The 8,317-nt window shown below is 57.2% G+C and overlaps 1 protein-coding gene across 1 annotated transcript; it reads left to right on the plus strand.

The window, feature by feature from the left end:
* Positions 1-364: 364 nt before the first annotated feature.
* Positions 365-6,026, plus strand: Fbxo2 (F-box protein 2). The gene is made up of 6 exons (XM_051171782.1): positions 365-725; positions 3,801-4,178; positions 4,483-4,612; positions 4,714-4,809; positions 5,247-5,376; positions 5,563-6,026. Exons 1-6 carry the CDS (start codon positions 704-706, stop codon positions 5,695-5,697), a joined length of 891 nt encoding a protein of 296 aa, XP_051027739.1. The 5' UTR covers positions 365-703; the 3' UTR covers positions 5,698-6,026.
* The last annotated feature ends 2,291 nt before the right edge of the window (positions 6,027-8,317 follow it).

An 8,317-nucleotide genomic window follows, 5' to 3' on the forward strand; every position in this document is an offset into this window, starting at 1 on the left:
TAACAACATTGGCCCCTCCCCCTTCTCCTGGCCCCCCCCACGTTTGGCCGCGCTGCGCCATACCCTCGGTACTTGGGGCTGAGCCATCCGGGCCAAGGGTGGCTCAGGGCGCAACCCGCCCACTGTTTGTCGGAACACGCTCCCACCTCACTCCGTTTTCTCTGTCACCCGAGTTTCGTTCCGCTGACCTACAATGCTGATTCTCGGAGCTGCGCCTTTCGGCCAGGGTTGCGGCTCCGCCCACTGTCCTCCAGGCTCTGCCCACCACTCCTCCAGGCCCCGCCTCACGCGCTCACTCCCAGCAGGACGCGCCCCCACCGCAGCGTAGGAAAATTACCTGGGGGGCGGTGAGGGGGGAGGAAGGAGGGCACCAGTACCCCCAACTCCACTTGGCCCGGCGCCTGCCCCCTCTGCTCCCCAGCTGCCCGATCCCAGGTGTGCTCATGCAGCCATCTTCCAGGCGCACCGTGAGCCCACCCATCCTGTAGCTGCCCTTGCCCCTTTTCAGTTCCCGGCTTCTCCCGGAAGCCCCACCTTGGGCTCGGGGGGCGCGGGGATCCCAGCCCCAAACGCCTGGCCGGAGGCGGGGCGGGGCGCACGGGGCCTTTAAGAGGCGCGGCAGCGCGGACCCGGCTGACGCGGGCAGCTCCACGACTAGCCACCCGCAGCGCTCCGGCTCCTCTCTTCCGACCGCACCGCAGCGATGGATGGAGATGGTGATCCAGGTACCAGCTGCTGGCCCGGCTCGCTCCAGACCGGGGAGGCAGGGCAGACAAGCGCCGCAAACGGCGCTCAAACTTTCGCGCCAGCAAAACCCTGGAGACAGTCTAGGGAGCAGGTTTCTGCCTGGTATCGTAATGTGGAGGGAGGACGCCTGGGTCTCCAAAATGGCATCGAAGGACTCTGGCGTCCCAGGCTCCAGACTTCCTGGGGTTTGAGAACCAGGTTCTAGGAAGCTTTTGCTTCCACCAACTTCTTCATTTGCTAGCTCTGCCACCCCCCCGCCCCCGCCTCAAGACTCTCCGGAGTCCCCGCGGGGTCCTAGTTCTTACATGCCTCATCCTGAATCCATCCTTGCTTCCTGAATGACTCCCTCCTTTGGAGGGGCCGCCTTGCTGAGGTAGCAGGATGCTCCATGAGGACCAGGGGTGAGGAAGGCTGCTTTTGGCAGATGCTCTGGGTCCTCAAGGATTGCCCAGTCATTTTTCTGGCATCAAAGACCCCACCCCTTCCTCCCTCCAGCTCCCTACTGGGCCTGTAGGGGTTGCTTGCTGAGTCAGGCTGGGGAGCAGACCTGCCTGCCATGATCCTAACCCCTTCCTCACTTTGGAGTGGTCACTCTTCAGAGAACAGACACTCTCTAAGGTGGCCAGGCTTCCCTCCATCCTTGCCCTCCCAGCTCCTATAGCCCCTCAGTCACTGCCCCAATCAACAGCATCCACAGGGCCCCAAAATAGGCTCCTTCCTGTTTTCTCCCAGGGCCCAGGAAGTCCCTGGACTCAGGGGCCCAATCCAGGTGAGTGAGTCAGCGTGGGGTCAGCGCCCAGGACTAGATAACTTTCCTACAGCAACAATGAGGCAAGCTGTGTGCAAGGGAGCAGGGTTGGGAGGGGGATGTAATCAGATATGGGGCCTCAATGCCAGGCCTAGGGGCCAGGAGAGAGGACTGGGTGAGGTGCACCTTTCTGGGGAGCATCAGGTATCTGCTGGGGCCAGGGCAGGGCTGAGGTGGTGAGGACATTGGGCCCAGCTCTCCAGAGAGCGGTGGGAACTAGGAAGGACAATTATTTTTCTCTCTGCTTGATGCTGCCCTAGGGCGGGACCTGAGGAGAAATGCTAGGTCTCTCTGAGCCCCAATTTCCTCATTGCCAACGGAGGAGTAAAGCCCTACGTGAGAAACTATGACCCAAACATGTTAGAAATGCAGGATAGGTGGTGTGTGTGTGTGTGTGTGTGTGTGTGTGTGTGTGTGTAATGCACCTTGGCTGATGGAGAACTCATGGATGGAGAATTCACCGAGTACTCTAAAGAAAAGAGGAGGAAATCCTGATTCAGCTTTCCAGGGCCTGATAGTGTAGGTAATGCTGGTTGCGTGGCATTTGAGTCCACCTGACCCCTCCCTGACACACGCCCGCTCCCTTAGTGTTTCGGCTCTTCAGGGGTCAGTCTTGAGGAACTCTGAGAGAAGTGGCCCCCATTACTCAGGGTGGCTGGGCCCCCTCCCCACTGGCCCTGTCCTCTTTAGAGATACCCGGCACTCGGTATCTGCTTACTCAAGGCTTCCATGGCCCAGATGAGGCCAGCTGAGGTCCAAGCAATATCCAGCTGCCCATACTGTCCTGGGTGGGACAGGGAAACACCCAGCCTGGGAAACATTACTTCCTTCCTGGTGCCTTAGCGCCCCGCCATGGGGTCAAGAGTTCCCACTGACTTAGCAAGGGTGGCTGTCCCTAGTGCCTTGCTCCTCTGTGGGGAGGGGCTGAATATCAGTATAAATCTGACGGTCTGACACAATGACGACCCCATTTCACAGATGAGGAGACTGAGAGTGAGTGATGGGAAAGGAAAGGACTTTTTTTTTGGTTTTTCAAGACAGGGTCTCTCTCTGTGTTAGCCTTGGCTGCCTTGGACTCGCTTTGTAGACCAGGCTGGCCTCGAACTCACAGCGATCCACCTGCCTCTGCCTCCCGAGTGCTGGGATTAAAGGCGTGTGCCACCACGCCCAGCCTAAGGAAAGGACTCTTACCCAACCACCCAGCCCCCCTCTCTCTGTCGGTTTCCCACCCCACCTTATACAATATTGGCTGATCACAAGCTGGTTCTTTCTACCCTGATCCCTGACTCCCCCACCCTAATACTGCCACTTCATACCCACAGTTGGGTGGTTCCGTCCACAGTATCAAACCCAAGATCAGACTCGTAATTCAACAAATGTCTTTGGTAACAACGTGGCTGGTGAGGCTGACTTCTGTGTTGGACCGAGCGAGTTCAAACACAGGCTCCAACTTCTTACAGGTTATGTGAGGTTATGGGATCCTGGACCTTGTCACCTCCCTGTCCCTCCATGAGACAGACCTAGGCCCAACCTTGAGGGGATGGTTTGGGGATTTAGGAAGCAATTCAGATGCTCAGAGCAGTAGTACCTCACTATGGCTAAGTGCTGGTAAGCATAGTAGCTCCTGACTCCACACTGGAGGGGGAGGCATCAGGAAGACAGTGGTGTCTCCCAGGCCAGATTCTTGTATGCAAAGGCAGTTATTTTGATAACCAGATCAGGGACAGAAGCTAGGGGGCCCTTGGATGCCTCTGAGCTGTGAGAGGCTGTAGTAAAGGCAGGTCACGGAAGGCTCCTCAGAGGAGACCCAAGAGTGCAAGGCCAACAGTAAGCCAGATCCCTGTGAGTGCCTACAGGAGGAAGCAGTGACCGAAGCAATTTGGTTCAGGGGAGTATCAGTGGCTCTGCATCCTAGGGTGGGCCAGAGAGCTGTGTGGTGTGTGTGTGTGTGTGTGTGTGTGTGTGTGTGTGTGTGTGTGTGTGTGTGTGTGTGTGTGTGTGATGTGAGAGACAGACAGACAGACAAACAGGGTGTAGTCTTTCTGGAACTCAGTATGGCATGCTGGCGCCACGCACTCACAGAGATATGCATGTCTCTGCCTCTCCGAGTGCTGGGATTATGCAGGAGTACCCGCAAGTCCGGGTTAAGAACTTCTCCTCCCCACCCCCCGCTGTGGTTTACTCAGTGGATCGTGGAGGGGGGACAGTTTGGGAGTCACAGCTTTCCGTTACTCCCCGGCCGCAGAGACTGTGAGCCATCCCGAAGAGGCGAGCCCAGAGGAGCAGCCAGAGGAGGCGGGGGCCGCCGAGGCGAGTGCGGAGGAGGAGCAGCCTCGGGAGGAGGAGGCAGAGGCAGAGGAGGCCGAGTACCTGGCCCAGTTGCCGGAACCGCTGCTGCTGAGCGTGCTGGCCGAGCTGCCGGCTTCGGAGCTAGTGCAGGTCTGCCGCCTGGTGTGCCGGCGCTGGAAGGAGCTGGTGGACGGCGCCCCACTGTGGCTACTCAAGTGCCAGCAAGAGGGCTTAGTGCCTGAAGGCAGCGCTGAGGACGAGCGGGACCACTGGCAACAGTTCTACTTTCTGAGCAAGAGGAGGCGCAACCTGCTACGTAACCCTTGCGGAGAAGGTGAGGGCCACTTACTGGGATGCCCATTGTCCCTTCTAGAAAACAGCCCTTGGTGTAACATCCAGTCCGGAATCCCCATCTGCTCCCTGGGGCATCCGCTCTCAGTGAGCTGGGGTGGGACAGGCCCTGTGGACACTGGGTTCCGGGGTAGAGTGGGAAAATGCCTACAGTCCCACCATTCCTCTGCCCACCGGGACCTTGAGAGAGTAGCCACGCCCACCCTGCCTCCCACTGCCGTGGCAAGAGCCAGCCCTGCCACAGCCTCAAGCTGTGTGACCAGAGTGGGGTTGTCCTGTCCCTACAGAGGACTTGGAGGGCTGGTGTGACGTGGAGCACGGTGGGGACGGCTGGAGGGTGGAGGAACTGCCTGGAGACAGTGGGGTGGAATTTATCCAAGATGACAGCGTTAAGAAGTACTTCGCCTCTTCCTTCGAGTAAGGAGAAGGGGTGGGGGTGGGGGGAGAGGGAGGGGAAAGCCGGCGCGGCGGGGGTGGGGAGGTGGGTAGCCCACCCGTCCTGACACCTGTTCCCCTAGGTGGTGCCGCAAAGCGCAGGTCATTGATATGCAGGCTGAGGGCTACTGGGAGGAGCTACTGGACACCACCCAGCCCGCCATCGTGGTGAAGGACTGGTGAGCAGCTGTGGGGGGTTTGTCAGGACTGAAGGAGGAGGGGAAGTAGTGACGGTGGTTGGCGGCGGATGGAAAGCTGTTTCCTGTCTTGAGTTTAAAACGTTAGCGAATGTGTGCGGGCATGCCCGCGCTTAAGGCAAGACTACTACTAATAAATTAAGGTCCGCTTACCCCCTACATGTATACACATATCCATATATATTCCCACTTGTGTGTGTGACACCCCAACAATGTGTACCCCCTAGGCTGGCTTTGGTTCTAAGGTTGAGTCAGGCGCATTTTGAGTTTAGCTCTAGGGCCCAGTTCCCTCTTCTCTGTGGCCGCAGTTTTCTTATCTGTGAAATGGGAACACTGTGGGGACACTGGCCAGGCAGGGATGCTGGGCCCGGCAGAGTCAGGCTCAGCAGGTGAGACCTGCGCCCTCCACGCCCCTGCAGGTACTCGGGCCGCACGGATGCCGGCAGCCTGTATGAACTCACTGTGAGGCTGCTGTCGGAACAGGAAGATGTGCTGGCAGAGTTCAGCACCGGACAGGTAGCAGTGCCTGAGGATGGCAGCTGGATGGAGGTGAGCCTGCAGGGCTGGGGGACAGGATGGGGACATTGCAGGTGGAGCAGAGAGGGCGGTCCCCGGTTTGTGGAGCCCACGCAAGTTAAGCCCACAATCAGAGCTGGGGTCCTGGTGCTGCCCTGGGTGTGATGGCAGGGACAGGCTTAGAGACCCCTGAGGCTGACACTATCCTTTCACCCCTAGATCTCCCACACTTTCACCGACTATGGGCCGGGTGTCCGCTTCGTCCGCTTTGAACACGGAGGGCAGGACTCCGTCTTCTGGAAAGGCTGGTTCGGGGCCCGGATGACCAACAGTAGCGTGTGGGTGGAACCCTGAGCGACCTCCTCTATCCCCACCAGCCACCCTCTAGGAAAGAAGCCTGGGGTAGAAAGGCCTTACTTTAATTCGTAGCATCCTCACCTGCCTCGCCCACACCTTGTACCTGCTTCTCTCCGGCCCCTTCCTCCAGCCTGGTCCCCAGGGGAGAGAAGGATTTATTGTTTGACTGTGGGTTGGCTTCAGGCGGTAGCTTCTAGAGTGTACTATCTGAGGGGGGTATGGGGCTGCTGCTGGATCCCACGCACCTAGCATTGTAAGCCTGCCTCAGAGTGGGCACTCAATAAATATTTGTCCAAAGAAGTAAACGATGAAAGTGGGCATCTCCCTCTCCCCATCTCTCTCTTTGTCTCCCGAGGGCCCCTGGCCCGGCCTGGAAAAGTACTTGGTGGCCGTCCAGCTGCTCGGGTTTCCAGGGGCTCTTGGGTTGGTATGGGGCCAGCTGGACCTGGCCAGGCCTTTGGACAAAGGCTAGGATTGTGAGACTAAGGAGGGGCTGGCTGAGCCTGGCGCCTGAGGACATCCAAGCTGCCCAGAATCCACAACAGGGCTCAGTAAGGGAGTGTGTGGGATGCCTGCCCTCCAGGACCAGTAGTTAGGCTGCGTCTGCCTCCCATGTTTCTACCCATCTCTGGAGTCCTTTGATGGTGACCTCACCGGGTCTGGATACACATTCTCTTGGGCCTAGAGATGAAAGCTTGGAGAGAGAGAGAGAGAGAGAAAGAGAGAGAGAGAGAGAGAGAGAGAGAGAGAGAGAGAGAGACAGACAGACACTGAGTGTGTGTGTGTGAGAGTGTGTGAGCGTATGTGTTAGAATCTTTCATTCATCTGTTTTTGTACTAACGTTACTGGCCCCCACAGGATTGGTATTATCTAGAAGCTGGCTCTGGGCCCCATACTTAGGGGCAGGCAAGTGGAAAGGGTGCGTTAGGCTGTATGTTTAGGCTACTTGCTTTTTGACATCTCAGCCCCTTCCCAGAATGCTCTGAGGCTGACTGGGAGCGATGAAGGGTCTTGTCATCGGAGTCCAGAGCTAGCCTCTGTGACCGCCCCCCCCCCCAAGCTCTGCTTTCATTCTGAGGTTTGGCGCCACCTGCTGGTGAGGCGGGATAGCAGCCTGCACTGGGGCTTGGCCTGCCTTGTTGCCTTGACTGGACACCTATTCCTTGGAGATTCCAGGGCTGCAGTCCAGAGCCCTGTGGGCCTTGAAGTGAAGCCATTCTGTCTAATGAAGAATCAACAGACCAACCATAGGCGGTTGTCCCCGGGCATGTCCTGGGACTGTCTGTCTAATCTCTGCAAAGTCTCTGTCACGGGGCTTTGTCAGTCAGGACTTCTGGTTCTACATGTCTGTGTTTGCCACATGTGTTCAGGCACCCATAGAAGACGGAATTACCAGTGGTTGTGGGCTGCCTGATGTGGGTGCTGGGGCCTGAACGTGGGTCCTCTGGAAGGACAGCAAGTGCTCTTAACCACCAAGCCACCTCTCCAGTTCCCCCATTTACCCCAGTTCTTTCTGAGGGAACCCTGAGTCTGTGGGGGCAAGGTCCACACCCTCTTTAGTTGGGATCATAATCCATGAACTCCTATGCTGAATGATTAGGTAAGGTGGCGCTTTCAGGGCAAAGGACTGGAATGTGCGCGTAGAGACACCTCGCCAGCAGGTGGCGCCAAACCCCAGAACGAAGGCAGAGCTGGGGGCCCACAAGCGGCTCCGAGGTGGGAGCCCAAAGCACTGAGGTTGCAGTTTCTGCCTCTCAAGTGGCAGGAGACCACAGACAAGGTCTAGGAGTTAGGTGAAGGGTGCCTCAGGCTGGAGTGACAGTTAAAATCAATAGTTCAGAGAGACCAGCTGGCTGGCTGAAGTGTGAGGGCCGGGAGGTTACTGTTGCTAGGGAGGTGACATGCCTGCACCATGGGGCTCAGGACGCTTGCTGTCCACTCAGAGATGAGCAGAGACTGTTACCACCATCCTCTAACAGGAAACAGAATAAGGTGGCAAGTGGTGCCCAGAATCAACATAGAAACACAGTCCCTATTGGTCAACTGTGATCCAAGTTCATTCTTTTTTTTTTCCCCTGAGACAGCGATCCTCCTGCCTCTGCTTCCCGAGTGCTGGGCTTAAAGGCATGCGCCACCACGACAGGCCACATACAGCCCTCAACCCGGCTGAGCCCACCCTAGAAGGCAGAGGGGAGCCTCCAGGAAAATTTCATGTGTCAGCCAGCAGGTGGCGCCTAAGGGCTCTCCCTGGAACCTTGTTAGAAGAGTTCCCTCAGTTTTCTGCTAACAAGTTGTTATTTATTGAGTTCCTATTAGGTATCAGGCCGAGATCAAACCGTGAGCCTCTGCTGGAACGCACACTGTAGAGGGAGAAACACGTCTACAAACAACAAAATGACGCCAGCTGTCAGCACGATATGGCACCTAAGCTTTGCATGTGTCACACACATATTGAGGCAGAGTAGCTACAGGGGGTGGACAATTAATTTCCTTTAATGTCTGGGCATGGTGGTGTGTAGGATTTTTTTTCTCTCGAGACAGAGTTTCTTTGTGTAGCCTTGGCTGCCCTGGACTCCCTTTGTAGACCAGGCTGTCATCGAAGTCACAGTAATCTACC

Source organism: Acomys russatus, chromosome 29, assembly GCF_903995435.1.
Source record: "Acomys russatus chromosome 29, mAcoRus1.1, whole genome shotgun sequence".
Lineage (NCBI taxonomy): Eukaryota > Metazoa > Chordata > Mammalia > Rodentia > Muridae > Acomys > Acomys russatus.

Bases quoted from the DNA above. Each gene is read 5' to 3' on its own strand.
- Fbxo2 (XM_051171782.1), top strand. From the start codon at position 704: ATGGATGGAGATGGTGATCCAG. The intron at 726-3,800 runs GTACCAGCTGCT...CCCCGGCCGCAG, and splicing joins GGATGGAGATGGTGATCCAG to AGACTGTGAGCCATCCCGAA. The intron at 4,179-4,482 runs GTGAGGGCCACT...CTGTCCCTACAG, and splicing joins ACGTAACCCTTGCGGAGAAG to AGGACTTGGAGGGCTGGTGT.